We start from the raw sequence: 27,425 nt of genomic DNA, 5'->3' as shown, positions 1-27,425 counted from the left end.
GTGCACCGCGCCCAGACGTCATCTGGTGGCCTTTCCCATTTAAACACATGTATTTTAGCAGTTTAGATCATGCTGTCAAGTCTCTCCCATTATTTGTTCGATTTATAAACCACGGATATCTTCGTGTTCAATTCACTCAGTAGTTTCCATTTAAACACGAAATTTATCAAATTTCAGACATTTGTATCGCCATTTGCTTGTAATTTCGTCTAAAATGTCTGCAAATTTCAAGGGAACTTATTCATAATTTTTCTGAAAAATGCATAACTTCGCGGGAGATTTTTGGCAACATTCGAATGCACTTACGGCGTTTGTTTTCTTTATCACGGCAGAATGATTCTGCGCTAAAACAAGTCTTACCCCCCTCTTTTCACTACCCAGAGACTTTCACGAGCTTCATGGCTCTTGAGAAAGTACTCTTACAGTTCTATAATTATTTTTAAGGTAGGCGGTCCACATGTCCGTGTCTTTCAATAGTACTAAGTTGCTCTGGTGAGTTGCGTGGACGCCTATCGCATGTGCAAAGGTCACTCCTTTCACCCTTTTTTAATTTTATTCGATTTTTTAATCATAATTATTTTCTTTCCTCTATCTAAGAGAAAGCTGTTTTTTGTTACGTTTTACGAGAGTGGTGCCTTAAAATGATTATAAAGAAAAGAAAGTCTAATTTTGATTTGATAGTTTAATAGAAAAATAATTGAAATCTCTACTCCCCGCATCTGTAATTTTTAAGTGGGTAAGTCATTTCCGTCAATTCCTCATTTTGTAGTGCGCTCATTGAACACCGTCAACACATTTTATTACCGAGCTCAAGCGGAAGGGGGGGGGAGGTCAGAAAGGAGTGAAAATTCATGAAAATTATGGTCAGAATTGCCGAAAAAGGACTGTTTGCTATTTTGAAAAAAAGTTAATAGGAAATATATCATCGCAAAATTGTAGACATATTTCATACGAAATCCTCCACAAGATTGGCTGATTCCATAATTTTTTAATGGATGGTCAAAAAATCAAAACGAACCACTAGTTCTGGGTTTATGAATTTTTCATCGGGGTTGCGAGATTGATTTAGCCACCCCTTGAATGTTGGGGGGGGGGGGGGGGGCGAGGACACCCTAGGTTCCAGAGGAGGAGCTCGGCAAATAATATTAGAAATGTAGAGCCTATGGCATGCATATAGTGATAGTGTACCTGGTATACTTTCTTTCCCTCTGTTTACTAAACATTAATAAGTAGAAGATGAGTTCACTCTCCTTCTTCTCGGTTAGCGGTGATTCATTCTACTACATTTAATTTTAGTGGCTTTCAAAGGACATCCTTAGAATTGCCATAGAATACACGTCGGTAGAAAAATCGCATATTTTGACATTTTTCTTGGATAATTTTTTTTTTTTTTTTCGGCGGAAAAGTGGAACATTCAACCAATTCTCTTTCCAATGGAACCGCGTGACTTTAGAAATTGTGAGTCTTCAGGGACCCAAAAAAATTAGCGAGCTCGGCATCGTTCGTGGCATTAGCAGGTTAATACTCCGCTCACATTATTGCTCACTCGTTCCGGCCAGAGTTCGCCTTCAATATCTCGGTAGGCAATGTGAGCGGCTTGGGAGCGGTAATAGTTGCTCGTAACATTTTAGCCGGGTTTACTCGGCTTATACGATTCATGATCGTAGCGGTTTTTTATTGTCATACTTCCCGTTATAATCTATCGTTTATTTGCTCCATTGCAAGTTTCCTTTAGGAAACTGTGAAGTATACTTCACCTGCTACCCAACTTATCCAAGCAGCAGAGATTGCAATAAATTGTCATAACATTCCAAACCATGGGATTTCGTTTATATATTTTATTGTATGAAAGCTGCCCATGTCATTCCTAAGATCGGACAATGCTCGCGGGTTTTAAGAGTAACCGAGTCACCACTTATCCGCCGAAAAATTTATTTTATCTGGAAAAAATGTCAAAATTTGCAATTTTTTTAAACAACATTCACTCTATTACAATACTAAGGATGTTCTTAGAAAAATGTATAGTTCCTTTTTTAAAGTGTAAAACCAGGCTTCTCATGAAAGTTTGTTCGAGGAAAGTCACTATGAGTGTTTTGATATGATGAAAGAAATGAAATGGGCATTCTTACACATTTTTCCATTTAAAAATTGCTCTGACTTTCATTTCATTCTCAAAAAAATCTATTTCTTTCATCTAATTTCAGAAATGGGGAAAAATAACAAAACGAAGAAACGCCAAGTGTTTTCTAAAACTGAGAGGCCTGATTCGAACTGTGCACAAAATATAAACACAAATCCTGTAAAACTTGCACCTGAAAATCAACTCGAAACTCGTGAGGTGGTGAACGAGGATGCAACTGCTGGCCATGATTCGGGAAATAACGACGAGAAACGTATCCAACAGATCAACTTGACTTGGTTTTCTAAACCAAGAACAACATTTTTCTCAACGTTATGTCACGTGTGCAAAGATTCGAGAGCCGATGTCGTTTGCCCAAAATGCCACTTGATACGATACTGTTCTATCGAGCACAGAAAAGCGCACTGGTACTCACATGCAGACATTTGCCGTGCGGTGCAGCATCTCATGGCTCGAGAGCAGGAGGATCATATTTTCAACCAGGCCTCAGGCCTCTCAGCACAAGAATTCAGACTTTTCCGGTACAACCTTCTTGTGGAGTGCCAGAATTCTGTAGAGCGGCAACTACAGTTATGGGAGCGAGAAATGTTCCTCTACCCAGCCGTGTGTACATTTTGTCATAACCCCTCGACAAAAATTCTCGAGACGTGCAATCGGTGCAGGATGGCTGCATTCTGTCCAGCGCACAAAGACAAATCAGCCGAACATGAGGAATGGTGCGATGTCCTAACGCTTCTTCGTGACTTTGCGATTAGTGAATGGAAAAACGGCGCTATTCAAATTAAGCTTCCTATGGAAATGTCGGAGAAGAATTTGAGGATTCCAGAGACTTTCGAAAATATCCTCGACAGCTGCAATATCACGGATGTTTTTGAGCGTATTCAGCTGACTCAGCTCATTACCGCTCCTCTAACAGTTTTATTCGGGGCTGATGATCTTTTCAGGCCGCCCACGGGATCGCGGAAACAATTCGTGGTGCATTTAATAGGGGCTGAAGTTGAGTTTGAATTGGAGCCTGTTCAGAAATGGGAATTATTTTTCCAGCATTTAGTTCCCGAATTAGAGTCACTGAAGTTAGTGCTGATAGGGCCAGAGCTTTTGGAATCTCAAGTTGGTGAGAAGTTTGTTGGTTGCGCTGAGTGTAAAAGGAGAAACAAATCGTTAGACGTAATTTTCGAGTCAGGGTTGTTGTATCATGAGTATATTACTACAGAAAAGTATATAAAACCAGATTTAGTTTGTATTTTTAATCCTGGGCTGAGTCGACTTACTGGTTATAATGAGGAAGACTCATGGTCAGATACCATCAGTGTCATGTTCCAAGAAAATGTACCAGTTGTGATGACTGAATACACAGAATTTGAAATTACATCCGATCTGAAACGGATTCAGGATATAGCGAGTGTAAATATTCTAAAAGCCCCACAGAAAAACCCTTTTTCCAGTCATAGACCTTACCGCAACTTTATTAGTGATGACTGTATCCCTGTGATATTTAAGAATTATTATATCTGTGTTATGATAGCTACAAGGGCTGTCAATTAGTCATCACCTTCGTGATGTTTTTGGCGATGCGATGATATAAATGATTAATTACTAAAATAGATACCTTAACAGATGATCCTCTTTTAATTTTTTTTCAGAGTTGAGGAAAAACCATAATTGCAAAAGTATGTATCTGACGCAGGCAATTAGCAATCGCCGGCAATTTGCAAGCGGTTCACACGTTGTTCCAATAAATCGCAATGATGCGCATCAGCATTATGCAATTTTTAAGGGTTATGGTCTTCAAAAGAATGTGCTTGGCTTGAAGCGCCTTCATTTTTTGTGATACTCTACGCTTGGTCACGATGTTAGTTTAGTTGCATGTCCGATCTCAACTCAACTAATGTCACGGAGTTTACTATACACGCTCTTCTGAGTGTGCATTTTCCTGCCATATTTTAAGGATAGAAAAGTGTCTATACACATTATCTAGGCAACATAATCAGCATTCTAACCTTGTCCTATTATTTTTGATTTGTATTATTTTCTATATTTATTTACCACTGGCTTGTAAATTGCCGGCGATTGCTAATTGCCTGCGACATATCGATGGTGAATCTACCATACCGCGTATCTCAACTCCGCTCTCATTTTATTTTTTTGAAAGAGAACCAATTAATATCACTTATTGAAGTTTTCATAGACTTTTCTTCCTGCAGAGAGGAAAAATTGCAGAACTTTTAAAGAGTTAATGTTGAGAGTTTTTAATTTGAAGAATTTGAAGTAGGGTAGGATGGAGTCAGCAAGCCCGCCACATCCGATCTCGGGCCCTGGTACCAGTTTTAAGGTCCGGGCCCCAAGCACGGAGGGGGGGGGGGGGTCCGAGGGGCATCCCCCGAGAAATTTTAGAATTTATACGACTAATCGGACGCATTTTGAAGCTTCCATAAAGAATTTTTCCATCAATTTCTGCGGAATAATTATGTTTTTTTTTTTCCTCTACTTTCAGCACAAAATACTTGAAAATTGTTGCATTCAAAACATCTGGAACATTTTTATTTTTTTTTTGGGGGGGGGGGGCATATGATACTATTTTCAGTTCTAAGAGGGCCAGGCCCCCCTGGACTCCCCCTTCGTTTGTCTATGGCAAGGGAGTTGAGCCATGAGCCATTGAAGTCGAGGATGCCTAGACTGGAGACTCTTAGCATCTGACGACGGAAGAAAATGAAACGCAGTTAAAAATATCTCTCTGTACTGAAAATCATGAAAATAGATTGAAACTTTCCAGGAAGTATACTTCTTTGAAAATTTAAGAAGAATTCTACAGTGCCCCAGCGTGTTTCTGACAATCTATTCACCTTTTGCGAAATTTTTAGGGTAAATTGTTCACTTTTTCTTACGAAACAAGGGTTGCATGTGAATTCGTAGTGGTTTTTCACGGGTAACACGGGGCCCCTCCGGGGCCCGGTACCAGGGACCCAGTATCCCTCCCCTTGTGGCGGGCTTGGGAGTCAGTCTCACACATTTCTGTTTCATGATTTTTCCTGATTTCCCTAATTGATGGATGAACTTTTTTGAATTATAGGAGTTTTACTTTGGTCTTGAACTATAAGCAAAAAAGTTGTTCATCAAAAAATGAACCATACATGAGTTACATTTAATAGACGAGCACTTCTAACTGCTTACTTAACCCCATACTTTGAATTTTCAAATTTGACCATCTCTATGGACCACACTGTGGACAAGCGGACTGACCCCATCCTACCCTATGCAGTAGCGTGGCGTCAATTGCGATATATCGATTGTTATGCCATTTAAACCTCGAGTTAGGTTCGATCGTTAGGATCGATTATTGAGGCGTTTGCTGCGAACACCCTGTCTATCGATCCTTTTCAATAGGTTTAAATGGCATAACAATCGATGTATCGCAAAGCACGCCACGCCACTGACCCTATGACATGAAGTCTGCAACATCGCAAACCGAGATGCGTGGTGTGGTAGCTCTACTGTCGATTTTCATAAATCGTCGCTCCTCTGACGCAAGGTTGTATCTCTATTTTCACATGAGTCTTGAAAAGCATAGAGTTATATGGGAAATAGGGATCACGTAGGAATTGAAATACACCCTTACGTCAGAAGAGCGACGAAATGTGTCTTTTTTAATGACTGACGCAGACTTTAATCTTTGTTTAAATCATGTATTTTCGTTAATTACAAAAAGTAAATGAATACAAAAATGGAAACAAGAAAAAATGGTAAATATGAATGGTATATGATGGATATTAATGTTTTTATATGAAACATTTCGAATTTGTTTTAACTTGCTCTTCATTGCCTGCTTAAGTATTAAAATAATTTCTATTCACATATTATACAAAAGTCATTTACAAAACAATAATATAGTGCCATTAAAATTTTCCCTGCTTCATCTACTTTTCAGGATGCCTTTGACGTCTTGTCACCAATCCTCATATGAGGGAGTGAAGGAAACTGATGATACACGGTTTGGGTAAGATCCATGACCAACTTATGACCATTTATAGAAGAACTCTCGTGTTCATTTGGTCAATGGTTAACTAACTCGCCGTCTTTTTGTGGAAATTAAGTACCCTGTAAAATTTCGAGTATCTCTAAATAAAGTAAACTTTTTAAATATCCAAACAGGTTAGGTGCACATTTTGAAAAAAATGTTTGACAAATCACAGAAAAAAATTTGATCTGCTAAAACTACCTCACCAGCAAAATTGACCCTTCTCATCATGCTGATCTAATTTTTTGTGAAAAAATAAGTGTATGGTAAAAAGGAGTCATCGCGAGAATCCATCTTTCTTTGCAATGAAGGGGCTTTTCACTACAGCTGTTTAGGTATTCAATTTATTTTTTAAAATACGTGTATTTAAAAAAAAAAAAAAAGTATATCATCTCATGATGAGTGGGAGATAGGAAGCTTGAGCTGATCTCCTCAACATGTATACTCAAGTTAAGTGAACTGTGTCTTTTATTACAATTTTTACATTTGTAGAAATGAAGAAATCAGGTAAGATAATTTTGAAACTAATTCGAGAGAATTCCATTTATCAGCCATAATGAATCACTTGATCCGAAAGTACGAGAGTCATTTTGTTCTGCACGTAGGGCAAATAAGTGCTATGCAACCGTACCAGGGAAAAACGCCGTGTGAACCTTCAGGCGTTGCCGAATTTCGATTGATAAAACACGAATTTACTGCGGCAATCTTATGACTATTTTTCTTCCTGTTTTCCAAATAATGTTGCCCGCAATTTCACCTAAAGTTCCTGAAAATTCAAAGGAAAAATGTTCATAAGTTTCCTCAAAAAGAAACATTTTATCGAAGGAAATATGGCAACTCTCAAATGTTCATACGACGTTCATCCTTAGCACGGTTGTGTAGTGGAGGGTCTATTTATCTCCGAATTGTGTCATCTCTGTGTATCTCTGTGAAATAAAACTACCAATTTTCAGTACAGACCCTCTCTGCATTGTAAAGTACCTTCAGCAAACTGCTTATTGAGGATACATTTTCCCGTTCTGATACTTGAAGACAAATAAGTTTACAAAACATCACAGGGAAAACCAATTATATACACACGGGTTTAATCCCGTCAAGAATATGTGAGGCGCAAAAACTAGAAAAACTTAATAGCTATAGAAGCAAAAAGGTAACTAGAAATGAAAATCAAGCTCTGTACACAATGTGCAAAGAGAAAATATGAATACCAATAAAAGTTACTAAACAGCAAGGATAATTTACAGATTTGCCTGCTTTGCCTACCTACTTTATAAACATAGAAGAGAATAATCTGGGGGATCAGCTGAACTACTTTGGAGAGAGTTTTTGTGAGGAAAAGTAAATTTATAGAGATCATACCTCAGAAACTTGGGAACTTCCTTTTTTCTTCTCTTTTTTTTTGGCAAAGATCTGACAACAGCTCCAAGAGAACCGTATCCGTAATGAAAGCATTCCGAGGATAATGCAAGTTGAAAGTTCATAATGTCCAGGCAGTTGGTACGTACTACGGACATTTGAAAAGAATGCCTGAGGAGGGGATGCCTGAACTAGCTTTGGATTGGGTTCCTTCTGCGGAAGAGGGTGAAGGGAGACATCTTGGAAAGAGATGACGGCAAAACAACGGCGAAGAAATCCAGACATATCAGGTGCCCAATGACCTTTGGAAAGACAGGGATATGTGGCGTTGGGGTGTCGTAGAATACTAGAGTGTGCAGTAAGAGCGACTTGACTTTTAATTTATATATTAAGATATCAGAGACTAAGAGTAAAAAATCAAATGCATCTCTGTGGAAATGAGGAAAGTGGGAGCTCCTTCAATTTTTGAATATACCTCACGCACATCCGTTGAAACTGTGCCACAATCAACTCACTAGTGTAGTCTATGTACGGCGAGAGCACCTTCAATTTTCAAATTTGCAAGAGAAACATTCAAGATACTAAGAATGCAATCGAAATTAAAAAAAAAAAAAAACTCCTGAAAGAAATTTAAAAGAATAAACTTAAACATTGAATTACACAACCTGTTCCTTAGTAATTGTTTAAGTTTTTGTTTTGATGATTTTAAGTTTCGTTAAAAATCTCTGGAATTATCGTCAGAAAATGATAAGTTGGGGACATTCGTCGGTTAGCGCATGGCTCGAACTTCAAATCAATGGCCGTTAATGACCGATTGTTGCCGTAATTTTCTGATTTTTCAGATGAATCAATTTCCTGGCGAGCCACTCGTCCAAGTTTCAAAAATTTGGGTTCAGTGAGTGTCGGTTTAAGGAACTAGTAATTTTTTACGAATTGCATTGTTATTAATTAATATTAGCTCCTGATATACGACCCATTACTACTTACTTTCTCCATTATCCTTATTCTTGAATGAATTAAATTATATTTAGTGAATTGATTTTTTACGTAATCTTTTTAAGTACTTACAATTAATATTTAAAATCGAGTTGTATGAGATTGACTTTGTAGAAAGGAAAAATAATGGGTCGGACGCGCAATAAGTTGCGGATAAACTATCGAACTCTCCAAAGTAACAGCCATCCCATAATCACGATGAGCTGGTCAAGAAAGTCTATAATCTAGAAAAGTTAGTGCTGAAAAGTTCCAGGATCAGTAAAGGGATATCAATGTTTGGTGTCTCTCTCCTAAGTAAGTTTTTGACCAATATTTAAAATCAATAGTTTGTTAAAACTTGAAAATATATCAAGGAAAAATGGTTTACAGGTTTTAAGAAAAAATATAATGAAAAAAAGTTCCATCCATCTCTTTCACAGACAAAGTAAGTAAGAAATGTGAAAAGACTAGACTTAGTTCACATTATAAATAAATAATGAGGCAGTTTTCGACCAAGCCCCTGCGGAAAGAAATCAAAGATTATATCATCTAAAGCTCAAAAAAGTTGTTCCAAAAATGACGATTTCAATACTTCCTCTGTAGTTATAAGATACCCAAGCATCGAGGTCATCTGCCACAACAATTGGACTGCATTTTGCAACTTAGAACTATAAATTCTGGCTCTTCTGGAAAAACACTTATGTGCATAGGGAAACTACTGGCACATACGTTGTTTCTAAACCGGGCTAGAATTTATAGTTCCAAATTGCAAAATGTAGTCCAATTGATTGAAGTTTGGTCCTCATCGAGGGGTTGTCATTTTTGGAAATCCTCTTTAACTGAGTTGCAGACAGCCCTCTCTTGATAGTCAAGAGGAAAAAAAGCTCTATCCAGATGGAGACTGTTTTACACTAAAAGGAGCAAGCAATCTTAAAACTCTGGACCGTCATTTATATAATCAATCATCCCAGTGAGCTCTGACCTCAATCTGAGCAAACAACACAGCGTATGATTTGATTATTGTAAGGGATGTTTTAATTTTAGCATTTTTGTGGCCTTAGTCTCAATTGCAGCTGTTTCTATTTTACTTATAGTTCCAATTTTACAAATTTTGAAATAAGGCATCAGTTTTGGTATCTAATTCGCAAAACACGCTAATCGAGTTTCCTCTCATTTTTCCTAACAGTTGAAATTATTTTTGAAAATTCCCGCTGAGTGTTGTGGGGCTCCTTATTTTTGCTGTCATCAAGAAATATTCCCTCTCAACCGTCAAGAATGCAGTACATTCACAGTTCTTTTGCTCTCCTAAAAAATCGGGGTTTCCGAGAATCGCAGTTTCAGCAACGATATTCGTTTGCTGCTTTTAAGATTGTAAAAAATGGTAAAATGCCAACAAAATGTGCTACTTCAAGGAGAGCGTCCGTTTCCTGTTGCTTGTTTTAAGTACACGCCTATTTGTTCCTTTCCTAAACTCAGCTTCGTATCAGAATTCTTTATTTTCAGAAAATGAACACTGAAAAAAAATTCTCGGCGTTTTTACCAAGGTCCGTTGGTACCTTTACCATCTCACTTTTTTTACCAATTATTGGTACTTTTACCAAGACAGACTGGTAAGCTTACCTAAAAGCCGTACTGTGCCGTGTATTTTTACTGTTTTTTCCAGGTAAGAATACCACTTTTATCGGTAATCAATTTCCGGTAACTTTGCCATTTTATCTCGGTAATTCTACCACAGTCGATAAAAAATATTGGCGTTTTTACCAAGGTCCGATAAAACTATCGAGAAAGTTCAATAATTTTACCGAGATTTCTCGGTAAAATTACCAATTCCATAAATGGCAATTTTACCAAGAAATAACTGCGATCAAATAGAACCCTGAATTCTTGGTAATTTTACCCTTTTCTTAGTAAATGCACCGAGATTTTTTTTTCAATGAATGAAAGAGGCAGTTGATTAGCAGGTACCTACATGAGATCATCGAAACATCTCATTCCGTAGAAACTAGTCAGGGGTACAGTACTCCAATTTCAGTAATTTTGTCAGTGGCAGTGGAATTCATCATTTTCTTCTTTACGATACTTCTGCGAAATCTGAGACATAGCAATGCTTCGAAGACTTCGGGATCGCTCGAACAGTGATGGATCGGTGTAGATTGGTTCACTTGGATCTTGAAACACGCGACTATTGATAATTGAGTTGATCTCGGGGGGAGCATCTATCTGACTATCAATAATGCTGCTACACACGGTTCTGAAAAAGTAAAAGGCACAATTACTCATTTTACCTTACTTACGAAGTAATAGTATGAATACTCTTTTCATAATCTTTCAAACAAGCTGAAGATCGCGCGTACAGTGATCGGTTCAAAACAGGGCAGTTTCAAATTTTCTCAGGCCGAATTGATGGCACAGAATCAGTATGAAATCATCGAGCTCAACACCACGGTTCCAAAAGTACATCATACAATTTGTATTCGCTCTCTGATTGAAAACTCGATAAATTAAGCAAAAAAAACCACACTAGATCTGCCGTGCCTTGGAAAAACGCCGTATGAACCTTCAGGCGTTGCCAAATTTCCTCCAATGAAAACCGAAGAAAATTGTGAATATTTGTTTCCAAAATTTTTACACAATCGTTTACGCAATTTAAGCAATCTGAAAGTCTCAAGGAAAATTATGCATAAATTTCATCAAAAATACCCACATATTTTATCGAAGGAAATTTGGCAACCCTCGAATGTTCATACGGCGTTTTTCCTTAGCACGGCAGAGATGTACATCGGAAAATGACACCGTTATCAAGGTCTTGCGCCCAGGCGCCAAATGCAATGATAATTCTAAATGTTAAATTCTAAGAATTGCCAAGGAAAAATGCCGTATGGGCCTTCAGGTGCTGCCACATTGCTTTCGACAAAACGCAAATTTACTGAGGAAATTCTGAATATGTTTCCCCCAATTTTACAGACAATTTTTTCGCAATTTGATCTAATATATCTGACATTTTCAAGGAAAAATATGCATAAGCTTCTTCCAAAATATATTTATTATCGAGTGAAACTTGGCAACGTTTGAATGCTCATAAGAGCGTTTTCCTTTAGCACGGCAGTAAAGGATCGCGGAGTCGAAGGCACTCCCAATAGGTAAAGCCAGGAAAAGTGCTCGTCTCAAGCGGACATCTTCAAGGCGAGAGGATGCATCTTAATAAGCTCTGCTGCACTCCTCGGTTGCGTACTTTTCATTTGAAGGCGTTTTTCTTTCGCCAACACGTCTCGATCATTTAGCTAGCGTAATTAATTTTCGTCTGATAGTGTTCCGACGAATTCTTCCCTAGTACGGCAGAATTCAATCAAAACACAATTCTGGGAGTAACCCTTTTGGATTCTACCCTTTTTCAATTTTTTAAGGTATATTGCGCCTCATGTTTAGTTGTTTTATTATAACTGCAGGTATGAAATAAATTGATTTCTATTTTACGATGCATTAGTAACTACATTCATTAACATCTACTCAGGTTCTCTTCGTCTCTAGAAATTATACCGTCGGAATTGTTTTTCTTGTGAGGTTTCAGTGAAAAAAAGATATTAAAGAAGTACTAGAGCCCAGACTTTGCCGGAACGAGTGTATTCGATGGTAATTTTTAAAAAAATACGAATATTACCTGGTTGAGGTGAACTTATGAGAGCTCGGGCTGAGGAAAGAGAAAAGACTCGGACCACTAGAGCTAGAGAAGAAAGTGGGCGAAGGATTTACCACTTCATTTTTACTTTGAATCACCCAGTATCGTCTGAAATTTCACAACAACGCATAAAAAAGGTAGGCGCAACAAAATATTTTGTGCAGTGAGCAAGCACAGATCAAAATACGTACAACGGATACATATTTCCATAGCTGAAGAGAAAGAGGGTTAAGTAGTCATGTATAAAATACTTTGATTTGTAAAATATTTATCAAAGTTCAGAATTCGCCTCACACGGAGACAAAACATCAAGGAAGTTTTTAAGAATTCACATTACGTGGTTCTCCATTTAAAAAGTAAAGTATGAGAAGAAGACTGCAACATCGCCAACCGAGATACGTGGTCTGGGAGTTTCACCATCGATACCGTATGGACGTATTTCTACAAAACGGAACTATGTGCAATAAGACATGAGCCCTGAGACCCATAAGAATACATGCATGACAGGGCTCACATCACAGTGCACATAGCGACGGTGAAACTACCAAACCACGTATCTCGTTTGCGGTGTTTAAAAATCTACGCTCGCATTTTATTTTTTTGAAGTAGACCAAATCAATATCATTCCTTGAAATTTTCACAGAATTTTCTCCGCACGAAGAGGAAAAACCACAGAAATTTTCAAGACTGGACGTTAATTAGTTTTTCATTTAAAAAATAAAGTATGACAGGAAGTCTGCAACGTCGCAAACCGAGATACGTGGTTTGGTAGTTTCACCGTCGATAGTTCCGTTTGGCAGAAATACGTCCATATGGAGCTATGAGGGTGCTATTTTATTGGTGGCCTGGGGCCAGACCATTTAGGAGGCAAGCCGACGGATTGCGATCAAGTCCGAAAGACAATATGGGTGTAAAAATCGAGTTTCATAATAGAAAATCTAAAGAAACATTTATAGGCCGAAGGCAATTAGTCAAATCAGGCATTTTATCTAATGCTTAGGCCGGCAGTCAAATTTTGACAGTTTACTGAATTCTGTAAATTTATAAGGCGAGGAGTTCACGGGTTTTCAATATTTTGGGAAAAATAACTCTTTAAATTCGCGAACTCCCTTTGTTCCTTCCTTTTTACATACTTGTAGTACATTTAAATGTAAAAAAAATTTAAAATCCTATGTTTTAATAAGAATTGCTGAAAATTTTAATGCGAAATGTGCATTCAGGATTTTAAAATCGCTTAAAATACTATTGTATACTGCATATTTTTACAGAGAATTCTTTCTTACAGAAGCAACGAATTATTTTGTCTAAAATTAGGATAAATAATCAAAATTTCAATCTAAGCACAAGAATATGTAACTATTTTCCTAGGCATTTGACAAAATGCCTGATTTCACTATTTGCCTTCGACATATAATTGCTTAGTGCGCATTTTAGCGTAGTGAATGCTAATTAGACTTTGACAGTTTAAAAAAAAATTCGAAAAATTTCTGAAGCACTTTTCGGACCATGTATTTGTAAAATCTGATAATTGTTTCATCAGTTATGCAACGTTTTTGTGACACACAAAGTAATGCAATCTGGGATCGTTAACGTCACTTCTTTGGGTATTCAAAATTTCAAAACAAGTTTTTCCCAAAACAACTTTCTGACCCTTTAGATGCGCTCCTTTCAGGATCCACCAAATGGATTTTCAGCAAAAAAAATGTTTTTTTCTTAACCTTTTTCTCTGACTACAGAAGGAAGAGTTTTCTCTCAGAGGAGAAGAAACCACCTTAGAGCTTTTTTTTGGAAGAGTTTCTCTCAGAGGAGAAGAAACCACCCTTAGAGCTTTTTTTGTTAATTTTTTTCTTTCAAAAGCTCAAAAAAGATGAATTTTTTAATATTTTAAAAATTTTCTTATCTGAAGCCACAAAGAAGTCGGACATCCAAGAAATTAAACAAATTTTTTTTTTTAAAAAATCTATCCAGGAGAATTCGAAAAAAAGTACCCTAGCATCAATTAATTTTACATTGTAACGTATAAAATAAAAAAAATGAAATTGTTCAATGATTTAAACTCACTTGTAGTATATGGCAGCGAAAAATGTTGAAACAATTAGTAGTGACAGAAAGACCAGCATCGTAAAAACCATGACATAATATTCACGTGTGCTCAAACATATTGTCTGTGATATGAGGGCGTTAATCTTTTGTTTTTGAACTGGCATATCATAGCGTGAGTCAAAAACCTGTTGACCAAAGAAAATGTTAATTATAATGAAAATTTGAATTGTTAAGGTAGAGTGCACACTTCACAAAAACTAACATCTTAACAAAAAGAAAAAAGCGTAAATAATCATTTCTTCTAAATCAGGGGCTTCAATCTCGACTAAGTTTTTACAATTTAAAACCTACAATCAAAGTCTCTTTAATCCTTAGCTTTACCAACCGTTTTTACACACACAAATCTACAACCGAGGCTTCACTCACCCGTATTTAAAATACACATATAGTCTATAATTTTCGACGGACTTTTTTCATTTTTAAAAATTCATAAATTAAAATGCAATTTATCAAAAATCTAAGTTCAGATTCGGATTTCTCGTGAAAAATCGATGTAATTTGATGAACCATACCCTAGCATAGCGTGAAGGAGAGAGTCTTAACATATCGACTTACTAACATATGAGTCCAGCATGGCAACATGGTTAGTTGCTAAGTGGGTCAGCGGAGGAGGAAGAATAAGAATTTATCGTCAGGAATTCCTCGCGACGAAACTGAACGCTTAGCGCCAGTGGCGCCTCCCCGTCTGGTCTCATTTCGGGCGACCGGCGCGGCGCAGCGCAGCGGCCGGCGTAGTTAAAAGAGGTGACGTGATGGAATCTGTGCGCATCATTCAACCTCTTTCCTTCATATTATGATAACGTATAATACATGAAATAGCATCATTTTTCTCACGAGGAATCCGAATCTGAGCTTAGATTTTGGATTTATTGCATTCTAATTTATGAAAAAAAATAAGAGAAATGACAGGGGTGATTTACAAATTTATCGCACAACGCACAGTGGTGTTTGTTTGTTTTCTTTTAATAGGACGATCGTGAATAATGAAAGATGCATTTTTAGCTCTTTATTTAATGTTGATTACTTTGTACTTTCAACTGATTGTGATTTTTTGAAGTGAATTGATTAGGTTGATGCTATTACGTATTGCTTAACCTGAATCATCTATAGCCTTTTTCAAATAAATTTCAATTTGTTTAAAACAAATTTTCAATGATCATGTTTTGTTTTCACTCCCCCCCTCCCGGTCCCCGTTTTTATGCATACGACTGCGGACAAAACTCTATCGGCTTCTTTTTTTCAAAACACGAGTTGCTGTCGAACTGATGTGACGATTCTATCGATAGAGCATCGGTATGAACAATCGATTTCGATACATCGTGGACTCAGTTATTCTTCGAGGTTTTTCGGGGAAAAAAGCAAGTATCACCTATATACTAGTTGATTATCTCATGTTAAACCTTCAAAACGTTTAAAAGAAACAAAAAAAATTATTTTTTTTTTTTTATTAGTATCAAGCGAGCTTTCACAATGAAAATATACACTTTGTTTCTAAAGAATAAGTAAAAGTGAAAATACAAACAACCGAGAAGTTTGTAACTTATCTAAGTACAAAAACTATAAAAAATATAAGATTATTGGTTCAAACCGAGGGGCTGGCCAGTTCCCACGGCTTCATCCTTTTGAGGCGTCTGAGCTCAGGGGCTGGCCAGTTCCCACGGCTTCATCCTTTTGAGGCGTCTGAGCTCAATTTGAAAAAAAAAAAAATTATAAATGATCAAAATACTGACCTTGATCATCTCTCTGACCCTTTCTTCATCAGTGCTGTTAGTGATTTCCAGAACGGAGCCTTCACCCTCAAGAGAAATCACTTCCTCGCTCTCTTCGCCGATTTCCCGTGCTTGTCTCCTTAGAGCTGGCTCGTTTCTCAGGTCACTTTCCGCCACACTTTCCTCTGCAACATCCTCTTCTGCAACTGCTCTTCTTCGCCTTCCTAGAGAGGGCTCATTTCTCCCAGAATGACCCGTGCAGTAAGCCTATAGAACAGATAGGGTTAGAATGACACAATCCAGTTACACGAAGGCGGGCTGTAATGGTTTAAAGATGTCGATAGTCCTAACTATTTTATTATCGATAAAATTGCAAAAAACCGTGACTGACCTTCGAAATATCGCAATTTTCCGTCGGAAAATGTCATTTGAAAAGAGGCGACGCTTAGTAAATGCATTTATACTGAGACGGAAAATTCTCACAAAATGTCCGGAAGAAAATTGTAATTTTTAAGTTCGTTACCGTTAAGATCAAGCTTTTCAAAACTATGAAATAAAAACTTACCGGCTGACAACCATCCCTACAGGTTCTAACAGTGGCCTCAAAAACAAGGAAGTTAGATTCAGGAATTTTGAAAGCGTTGAATCTTGCCTCAAGACCATCACCCTCTCGAGAACGATCTAAGCCAGGAAAAACATAATTGTCGACAGGGCACCTACAAACAGATTAGTAGCGTTATAGATAATTTATAAATACTCATAAACGAGAAACACGTAGTTTATAACAAAATTATTAGGTTTCCGGGCTACTCATAATCGCAAAGAAACAAATATTAAGCTTTCAGCCGAATTTCATTTTAATAATAAGGAAACTTAGGCAATGCTTAAAAAAACAATGTGCAAGAGGATATTCATTTAAGGTGATTCGACGGTTGCCATTTTTTGTTTCAGAGCGACGTGCGGTATATCGCATCAATTCGTTCCATAATTTCAGCAACATGTTATTTTTTTCGAATTTTGAGGTCGCACTTCTGTTATCATGAGACTAAAGAATTCGTGTGCCAAATTTGGCAAAGAAATTCAACATATTAAATGCAGGTTTTTTCAGAGGAAAAATATCGCATTATAGGGCAGTTTCGATGTCAGCATCGAATGCAATATTTTTCTTCTAAAAAAACCCCGCCCTTATTACGTTATGGATTTCTTTGTCAAATTTGGTGCATGAATTCTTTAGTCTCATGACAACAGAAGTACGATCTCAAAATTTGAAAACCATGACAAGTAGCTGGAATTATGGAACGAAATGATTCAATTTATCGCACGTCGCTCTGACACAAAAAACGGCAATCGTCGAATCACCTTAAACATTCTCACCACATCAAGTGAACCCTCTCGTGCTAACCTGAAAATCGATCGATCATTCATTTAAGCTACGATATTGTTGACTGTCCTCCTTCATTTCGTTCAGTCCCCACGAGGTATGAGCAATATCACTCAAATTTTAACCAAAAGTTTAAAATATGTTTAAAATCTTAAATCATAATAGTAACGCATAACGCATAACGCTCAAGGCGCGAAGCACTTCGGGAGGTTAGCCCGCGAAACGGTCAGAAGACGTAAGTTAATTCAACATTGGCATGGAGAACCTCCAGCATCCCTTGAGTGAGCTAAACAAAATATTTATGTACCCATATCGGTCTATAAGTTGGACGGATCTTCCTGTGTACGGATCTCTGGCTATGACGTTTGTCGCAAAAATGTCATTGACATAGTTATAACCATCTTGAGCCTCCAGTCGGAATGTGAGTGGATCTCCAACTGCGATGGTGTTGGTTGGTCGACCTTGGAACAAGATCATAAGCCGCACGCGGGAACTCAATGAATTTTCCGCAGGAAGGTACTCGATTGGAATTGGGCTCCCGGAACTAGAGAACATTGAAACAAGCAATTATCAAGAATGGAAGGCCGAATCGAAGCGCAGGAGCGGATCTAGCAATTTGGCAACACCAGGTTTTCTTCATTTAAATCTATGTAAAGTAATCGATTCTTGTCGGAGCACCTGGTCCCTCCAAGAATCGATATGTCGCAGGCAATTAGCAATCGCCGGCAATGTACAAGCCAGTGGTGAATAAACATGGAAAATTATAAAATTCTCAAATAAAAGAACAAGATTACAGTGCTGATTATGTTGCCTATAATATGAATAGGCACTTTTCCACTCTTAGAACATGGCAGAATTATGCACACTCAGAACAGGGTGCAGTAAACTCCGTGACATTAGTTGGGTTGAGATCGGACAGGCAACTAAACTAACGCCGTGACAAAGCGTAGAGTATCACAGAAAATGAAGGCGCTTCAAGCCGAGCTCATACTTTTTAAGACCATAACCTTAAAAATTGCATTATGCCGATGCGCATAATTGCGATTTATTGAAACAACGTGTGAACCGCTTGCAAATTGCCGGCGATTGCTAATTGCCTGCGACAGATACATTTCCATAGGTTCAAATGAAGGAAATCTGGTGTTGCCAAATTGCTGGATCCGCCAATGTTGAAACTTGAACAATTTGATGCCAGGGTTGAAATGTTGGACAGCTTATTTTGCAACCCCTAATCAGAGCTCGAAGCCAACTGAGCATCAGTTTTTCAAAATCAATATAATTTTTAAAGACTTCTGTGGCGTGGCGTGCTTTGCGATGTATCGATTGATCTGCCGTTTAAACCTATGGAAAAGGATCGACGAACAGGGTGTTCACAACAAACATCTTAAAAATCGATTCCTTACCACAGCTTCAAACGGGAAAATATCGATAAATGATCACTCACGCCTCGCCATTGAGAGACTCGTGCCAGTTTTTGGTTGACAATTTGCAACAACCAGTAAGTATGTTTACTTTTAAGAGCACTTTCTTTGTAACAGTGAAATGAAAAATTGTTTTTATTTTAACTTTCCGCACTAAGTTATGAGTAGTCACTTTTGATTTTTGAGCTGTAAATATGTTTTGAAAATTTGACATCTCCCCTGAACGTTGGCTCTAAAGGTCAACCTTCCTCATTTGACAACGACTGAAGCGGTGGCGTGGCGTGTTTTGCAATGTATCGATTGATCTGTTATTTACAAATCTGGAAAAAGATCGATAAACAGGGTCTTCGTGACGAACAGCTTAATAATCGATCTTTTAGCATGGCTTCAAATGAGGGAAAATCGAATATCGATCATTCACGCCTCACCACTGGTCTGAATGCTCGTAAATCGTTCTTCCTTAGCACAACGGTATATTGCTCAATTATTATCATTTGAAACTCCTCAGGGGCTAAAATGCTACGATTTTTTTTCTATTCGCTAAAAAACTTATTTTAAATAAAAAATAAAATCTTACTTGGCTGTCATATAGCTTGAAGTGACCACTGCTTCTCCAGGGCCCCGAAACAAACACGTCAAATTATAACGCTTATCCCGACTCGTTTGCACAAAATCACTGAATTGAACGACCACAATATTGGTCATGGTGTCACCATACTGAAAAATTAGAAAATCAGTTTATTTATTTATGTTTCTATTCATTTTTTACTTATTCTTACGGAGAACACTTATGAAATAAGATTGAATGAGAACAAAAACTTAAAATTTTCAGTGACTAGGGAGATAGACAGTGAGCTGAGGATCAACCCCACAGTTAACTTTTTGTATTTTAACAAATAAAATAAGGAAATATCATTCACTATATTAACACTCCACACACCATTACTAATATATTAGAGCGCCTTCAGTTTCGTATGATACTGTGCAATACCTCTGGTGTGAAATAGTTGCTTCAAGCGCCGTGACAGGCGGGCAGCCAACGCGAAACACGCATTGGCGCCTACAAACCTAACAGGGATACTTCACGCGTTGCGCAATGCGTGAAGTATCCCTGTTAGGTTTGTAGGCGCCAGTGCGTCGCCGCTCCGCTATGTGTTAGGCTCTAATATTTTATTTGGCGGAGTCAGCGTTATTCAACTCATGATTTTGAAATGTTAGCACATCCTGTATGGATTATTCTCATTTTAATTTATGAAAAAAAAAATGTATTACAGGAAAATGTAATGTGTGTTTTGTAAATATTAAGGTAGTTCCGTATCAAACTTAATGATTTCCAAAGCACACGAATTTCTACACAATTTCTTATAGCCTTTTATAATCGATGGCGAAAAAGCAACAGCCAGGCGATAAAGTGTAAAGCCCGGCGATAGGAACTACAGCCCGGCTGCATAATTTTGTATCGCTTCGTACAGCCCGGCCGTATGATTTTCTCCGCATTCTACAGCCAGCTGTATGATTTTCTGCAGCCTTCTTTAGCCGGCTATAAGAATTCCTATGGTATTTTGAAACGCAGCTCTTATCGCCAATTTTTACCAGGGTGCTTACTTCGTCGCAATCAGTGGCGTAGCGTGCTTTGCTATATAGATTGATCTGTCAGTTGGACGTATTTCTGCCAAACGAAACTGTGCGCAATAAAACATGAGCCCTGAGACCCATAAGAATAATTGCATAACAGGGCTCACGTCATAATGCACATAGTTCCGTTTGATAGAAATACGTCCATTTGAACCTAAGGAGAACGATCGATTGAGAGGATGTTCGCAACGAACACCTTCATAATCGATTCTTTACCATAACCTCAAATGGGAAAAATCGATACTCGATCATTCACGCCCAGCCCTGATCGCAATGGAGGTACGCGGTGTCGTACCTTACACCGAAAAAAAAGGTCTTAAATTTAACGCCAAGAAGTATTTTTTCTTGAATCAAGAATTTTTCTGCTTAATATAAACTACTTCTTCGCTTTTCCCGAGCATTGTTTTCTTGTATCAAAGAAAATTCAGCTTAAGTCAAGATAAAACAAATTTTTGGCGGCAAATTCAAGAATCATCATGCTTTAGCTAAGCACTTTTTTTTTCAGTGAGCCATCGACATGTCGCGGCCATCCGTGGTCTGTCATGTACAAATAGTTAAAATAAGTAAAATAAACGTGTTAAATGTTAAATCCGGCAAATCATGGGATCCGGTTGAGCAGCTGCCGGTAAATCTAGTTTTTAATGCAGTACATGAAATTTTTGAAGGATAATAAAAGGGAAATGAATTACCCTTTGCGTTCCGCAGTCCGGGTAGCCTTGAGCTCCACTAATCCTTAAAACGTTTGCGGTGCCTCCGTTTCCTCGATAGAAACAACGATCATAATAACCGTACGTGTAAATGCGACCAATAAAGCCCTCAGGAGTTCTGAGAGTGAATTCCATTCCATCCTCACTGCAAACTTGTGACACTGAATAAAAATAATTTCTTTATCAGAGCCAGGGTAGCTAGTACATTTGGAATATTATAAAAATACATTTGAGGGGAGAAAAGAGAGAGAATTTGAGATCAAGACAATTTTGCAAGTTTTATAAAATTTAGTCTTGCGTTGATTGGAGCCAAAAAAGAGGGCAATTAAACATGTTTTGGCGAGCAGTAACATATAATTGAATTATGAGAAGGCCAACAATACTGCCGTGATAGCGAAGAGAGCCGTAAGTGCAAAAATGAAGTTTTGAGAAAACGGGCTCAGAAGCTTCTGACGAGATCATTTTATTGAAAGAAGCCTCCGTTCTTTGTCAAATTGCCACTAATCGTCCGGAAGACTCCTAGAAATCGTTTGGATGATTCAAAATCGACTGATTTTATTTCCATTACATAAAAAGGGTATTTTTCATTTTCATGCTAGGTTATTGTTAGGCAAGACAGCCGTAAGTGCTATCTTCTGCATGCTTTCGTGGTTGCGTTTTGGACGCACAACAAATACATTTGCAGGTTAGAAATTGGCAGAAGAGGGCGGCACTTTACTGGAAAGCACTGTTTTCATTGGCTCTCATGCATCTACGGCTGTCTTGAAAAAAAACTGTGTCATTTTTGTGCACTTACGGCTTTTACATACGTTTCGTTTTCATTAAATTAGGATGAATTTTGCTGTTTTAGCTGTCTCAGTAATTTCATCTAAAAGAGTTTAGACGAATTTTGAAGAAAACTCGATTTCGAAAATTTTGCACTTACGGCTCTCTTCGCTATCACGGCAGAATAACGCTTACTCTCAGTGCCTTTGTACTGCACATACTTTATGAACAATAAATAGGCTTTCAGTCACATAGGATCATCTTCATGGACCTTTCCACAAAATTATATCACTAATACATAGCAAATAATAAAATGTATAAGAAACTAATTACACAGGTTAAAATTAATAAATTGAAATCAAGTGGGTACCGAGGTCTAAAAATAACACGAAATAAGGCAATGCAGCTCGATAGGAGGAGGAAAAGGAAAACGAGACTGTTGCACAGCGTCGTGGAACAGTACTGCCGTACCAAGGAAGAACGCCGTTTGAACATTCGGGAGTTGCCAAATTTCCCTGATAAAACATGTATTTTTGGCGACATTCTTGCACATTTGTCTTTGAAATTTTCAGATATTTTAGATGAAAGTACGTACGAAACTGTCTGAAAATTTTGGAAAAAAATATTCACAAATTTCCCAGTAATTTCAGTTTTATAGATGGAGACTTGGCAACGCCCAAAGGCTCATACAGAGACAAGAGACCCTCCACTGGCCTCCTAGCGACAGGTGGAAGCTTTTACTTTCGGGGTTTCAACAATTCCTTATGGACAATTATGAGCGAGCAACAGTCATCACCCTATTTTCGGCTGTTGACTTACCTACATGGTCGATGATGAGCTTCGGATGACGTCATAAGCCAAACAACTTTCCCAAACGTCGGCCATTTTCGGCTTGTTTGCAAAACGAAACTGCCAACACGTTGTTGAACATCAACCATGTAGGTAAGTCAACAGTAGAATGCTGAAGTCCCGAAAGTAAAAGCTTCCACCATGGCCAAGTTACTAGTGGAGGGTCTCTTGTCTCTGGGCTCATACGGCGTTCTTCCTCAGCACGGCAGAGTAAATAATGTTTGTACACCCTCCCTTTTCACGCTAAGCGATTAACAGTTTTATTGAGACTCACCATCCAAACACTCTTGTCCACTTCTTCCAGACGCAGCACGTTCGTAGAAATCATAGTCTCCAGTTGTTTCAAAAAACGTCGGGTTGTTCATATCCAAATCTCTGGTGTCTCGATCACTCAGCTCACAATTTTCACGTTGCGCACCATATGGAGCCGCTCTGCAAGTAAAACGTTGCAATACTCTCTGATAGATAAAAATATCATCAATTTATAGATTTAATAATGTGGCTTGCAGCACAATATTTCAGTCATCGCTTTCATTATTTATTCATCGCTCCTGCAGAAGAAATTTTGTTTCACAACAGGTAACAATCAGGATAATCTTACGCGTACACCACTGTAAGTATGTACTTGTACCGCTAAAAATGAATTACTAATTTTCTACTAGTTTCTACCTTCAAAACTTATTCACTCATTGGCACCAAAATTTTTATTATATGGTTCCATAAAATTCTAATAACTATCATTCAACCCCCCTCCCTTTCCCAAAAAGAAAAGGATGACATGAAAGACATGACATTTTTGACACAAACTCCAAATGTGGATGTTTATTTCGTCACATTTTAAACTGTAAGGGGTGCTTCCAGCAGAAAATGTCACGAGAAAACCAATGAAACCACTTTAGAACCTCAAAGTATTGTGTAAACGAAGTTATAAGCGTTTAAAGTTTCCAAATTTTGTCCGCCTTCTCCATGACTCGACCCCATGTGCGGCGGAGGGAGGCCGGGCACCAGTCGGTTTGCTAGAGTCCCTTTATACTGAGAGTCAAGACAATGCGAATCCATTTCTGATTGGTTAACCGGATTTTAGGCCTTCACAGTGTCACAAACGGGAATAAATATTACATTTTCACCAATTGCAAAGATTATAATCTGGAATGGACCGAGGAATTTCGGGTTCGACAAGGAACAAACGGAATGAGAGAAGGAACGGAGAAAGGAATTTAAGAATGAGCCGATCAAAGAATGATCAAAGATTACGAAAAACGTTCAATTTGTGTAATCTTTATTCCCGTTTGTGACTCCATGAGGGGTGTTATCTTGACTCTCAGTATAAAGGGACTCTAGGTTTGCCCAACGAATAATACTACCCTTACAAATAGATTCACTGGGCAGCTGAGAAAAGAAAAAAATGAACCTGTAGTTGAAAGAGCGGCAAATGAAATCCCGGGAATCCGCACACTCTCGCTCACACATTGAAAGAGTTGGCGTGGCAGACATCCGCCGGATGAATTGACGCCGCATCCTCATCCTCACGCCAATCTGTCGAAAAATTCAATTTTATTTGTAAAGTTATTCTTGAAATACCCTGGTAAAAATTGGCAGTAGAATCTGTGTTCCAAAATACCATAGACCTACAGCCGGCTGTAAGATTTCCAACAGCTTCTATAGCCAGCAACACAATTTCTTAAAGTCTTTTATAGCCGATGGCGACTAAGCAACAGCCTGGCGATAAAGTGTATACTAAACGTTACTAATTGCGGATGCTAGGACTTAGTGAGTTTTTGGACTACCGCTCTCTTTTTGGGCCGTAGTATCTTGATTTATTTTGCGAGGGAAGCTCCGTACTTTTGAAGGATGCCTGCCATTCCTAATATGTTGGAGCGCCTTCAATTTCGTACGATACTGTGCAATACCTCTGGTGTGAAATAGTTGCTTTAAGCGCTGTGGTATGCTGCGGCGCGGCGCGGCGGGCGGGCAGCCAGCGCGGAACGCGCATTGGCGCCTACAAACCTAACAGGGATACTTCACGCATTGCGCAATGCGTGAAGTATCCCTGTTAGGTTTGTAGGCGCCAGTGTGTCGCCGCTCCGCTTTGCGTTCGGCTCTAATATTTTATCATAGAGTACAATAGAGTCGCAAAGTACTGGAGCGGCGATGAAGCCAATCCATGAACAGGCGTTTCCGAGCCGCGTGTGCTCCGAAAATAGTGAACCATTTGTGAACCCAACGGCATTTTGTAACACGGCGGCTTATGGAGAAATCAAGAACTGCTTGTGTTTTTTAGGTATTTTATAATTCAATCAGCATTAATTTTTGCAAATTTTGCTATTTAAAGGTAGTCAAAGCCATAATGAATCCATTGATGTATATTACTCCTGGATAATATTCATATTGGGATTTAATTTCTGACTTATACCAAGTGTGAACCAACCGGCATTTCTTATCACGGCGGCTTACGGGAAAAGCAACGACTGCCCGTGTTTTTTCGACATTTTTTAATTTCATCGATATTAATTTGTGCAAATTTTGCTATAATTAGATAGTCAAAGTCATAATGAATCCATTGATGTATATTACTCCTGGATAAAATTCATATAGGAATTTAATTTCTGACTTATACCAAGTGTGAACCAACCGGCATTTTTTTACACGGTGGCTTATGGAGAAATCAACGACTGCTTGTGTTTTTTCGACTTTTTTTAATTCCATCGGTATTAATTTGTGCAAATTTTGCTTGAAATAGATATTCAAAGCCATAATGAATCCATTAATGTATGTTACTCCGAGATAATATTCATATATGGACTCAATTTCAGACTTATTACCGGCCTACTTATTTTAGCTGGTTCAGTGTGTGTCTAGCCGACGAACGGAGCCGAGTCGGGACTGTCGGGAGTGGGGAGCGCTGAGCGCGAGTCTCTGCGTATGCGTCATCGCTAGTCGCCGCACACTAGTCTCCGGAGAACTGGACAAAACAGCCTCGAAAAGTGACTTCATCGGCGATCCAGTACTTTGCGACTCTATTGTACTCTATGTATTTTATCTGGCGGAGTCAGCGTTATTGAACTCATGATTTTGAAATGTTTGCACACTCTGTATGGTTTATTCTCATTTTAATTTATGAAAAAAATATGTATTAAAGGAAAATATAATGTGCTTTTTGTAAATATATTAAGGTGATTCCGTACAAACTTAAGGATTTACAAAGCACACGAATTTCTACACAATTTCTTATAGCCTTTTATAGCCGATGGCGAAAAAGCAACAGCCAGGCGATAAAGTGTAAAGCCCGGCGACAAGAACTATAGCCCGGCTGTTTAATTTTTTATCGCTTCGTGTAGCCCGGCCGTATGATTTTTTCCACTTTCTACAGCCAGCTATATGATTTTCTATCGCCTTCTTCAGTCGGCTATAAGAACTCCTATGGTATTTTGAAATGCAGCTACTATCGCCAATTTTTACCAGGGTAGCGAGAAACGGTACGTAACAAATAGTCAAAAAGCTTGAGTCTGAATTTAACAACTACTCAATCTGCGTTGATGGAGACAGCAATTCAAAATTGACAGGTAGATTGCACGGGGCACCGTACTCGCTACGATTGATACTCGTACCAGTGGCGTGGCGTGAATTGCGATATATCGATTGTTATGCCATATAAACCTATGGAAAAGGATCGATAAACAGGGTGTTCGCAGCGAACACTTTAATAATCGATTCTTTACCATAGGTTTAAATGGCTTAACAATCGATACATCGCAATTCACGCCACGCCACTGACTCTTACAATGGAAAGACTTACGTAAAATATAGGTAGTGGAAATAATGATTGGATACAGAAAGTTGAGCGATTATTTGCCTGGCAGTGACACCTCACACAAGTTTTGCCGTGCCTTCTGACTGTATGTGAGCATGAAGGTATTTCATAATTGAATCTCTCAGTTCGAAAGCAACTCAACTCAGGTTTTTTACGATGTTCATTTTTCTGCGTAGAAACACTACTTTTCTGGCTGTTACGCAGTTTATATCGTCTCCTGAAAAATTCATTTTTCCGAGTTGCGTCGTTTCAAACCGAGAGATCCAATTATATGATGATGCTTGATTTTCAAATTTGGGGAGAAACTTTTCTTGGACGGTCAGAGCATTTACCTCTGGGGGTTGAATAAATTGATTCGACAAGTTGAGGTTTTTTTTTTAAGAGGCTCTAGATGATGCAATTAAAGGTTTAAATGTATGATTACACAACCGTAATGATAGCAGTGAAGTGCGTACATTTTGTGAACTACGAGTTCTTCCGTCTTCATGATATTCCTTCATGGATAAAATAATTTATAGCAACCGTAGGCGGATCTATTGGGGGGGGGGGGGAGGGCATAGAAGGCGTACGCACTCTCCCCGTTCGCTCAAAAAAAGGAAGGAAGAAGATAAGAAGGAAAAGAGAACTAAATAAATGGACGTAAAAAGAAGGGAAAACGCTTATACTTGCTACTTATTCATGACTAAATCAACTTAAACTGTGTAATAAATGCTTTAAATTTCCGTAATTTCTTACGACTCCCCCTCCCCTCTACCCCTCGGTGAATGAAGTTCAGAAAATAATAATAATTACTAATAATGCCACGGACCCCCTCTCGTGTAACGAAATTTTTTGTCCTTCACAAATAGCTCTACAAAAACATCTAGGAACACGATTTTGAAG

The 27,425-nt window shown here is 38.2% G+C and overlaps 2 protein-coding genes across 4 annotated transcripts in view; one reads left to right on the top strand and one right to left on the bottom strand.

The window, feature by feature from the left end:
* The first annotated feature begins 362 nt into the window (after nucleotides 1-362).
* Nucleotides 363-3,759, top strand: LOC109040441 (putative protein MSS51 homolog, mitochondrial). 3 transcript variants are annotated; one of them, XM_019056405.2, is made up of 2 exons: nucleotides 363-492; nucleotides 2,205-3,759. In XM_019056405.2, exon 2 carries the CDS (start codon nucleotides 2,207-2,209, stop codon nucleotides 3,683-3,685), a length of 1,479 nt encoding a protein of 492 aa, XP_018911950.2. In that variant the 5' UTR covers nucleotides 363-492; nucleotides 2,205-2,206; the 3' UTR covers nucleotides 3,686-3,759. The 3 variants fall into 3 exon arrangements, with proteins under 3 accessions (XP_018911950.2, XP_018911942.2, XP_018911935.2); XM_019056397.2 differs by having other exon boundaries at nucleotides 405-736; XM_019056390.2 differs by having other exon boundaries at nucleotides 433-526.
* A 2,043-nt stretch (nucleotides 3,760-5,802) lies between these two features.
* Nucleotides 5,803-27,425, bottom strand: part of nompA (no mechanoreceptor potential A) — a 69,787-nt gene continuing 48,164 nt past the window's right edge. Inside the window, 10 exon segments of the mRNA XM_072306308.1 lie at nucleotides 5,803-10,737; nucleotides 12,145-12,270; nucleotides 14,224-14,390; nucleotides 15,996-16,241; nucleotides 16,540-16,690; nucleotides 17,663-17,899; nucleotides 19,354-19,493; nucleotides 21,101-21,279; nucleotides 23,007-23,164; nucleotides 24,144-24,268. Coding sequence (XP_072162409.1) covers nucleotides 10,527-10,737; nucleotides 12,145-12,270; nucleotides 14,224-14,390; nucleotides 15,996-16,241; nucleotides 16,540-16,690; nucleotides 17,663-17,899; nucleotides 19,354-19,493; nucleotides 21,101-21,279; nucleotides 23,007-23,164; nucleotides 24,144-24,268 — 1,740 coding nt within the window. The 3' untranslated portion in view covers nucleotides 5,803-10,526.

The sequence above is a fragment of the Bemisia tabaci genome, chromosome 1 (assembly GCF_918797505.1).
Source record: "Bemisia tabaci chromosome 1, PGI_BMITA_v3".
In the NCBI taxonomy this organism is placed as follows: Eukaryota; Metazoa; Arthropoda; class Insecta; order Hemiptera; family Aleyrodidae; genus Bemisia; species Bemisia tabaci.
Note: the sequence above shows the minus strand (reverse complement) of the source record. Positions and strands in the feature narration are given on the sequence as shown.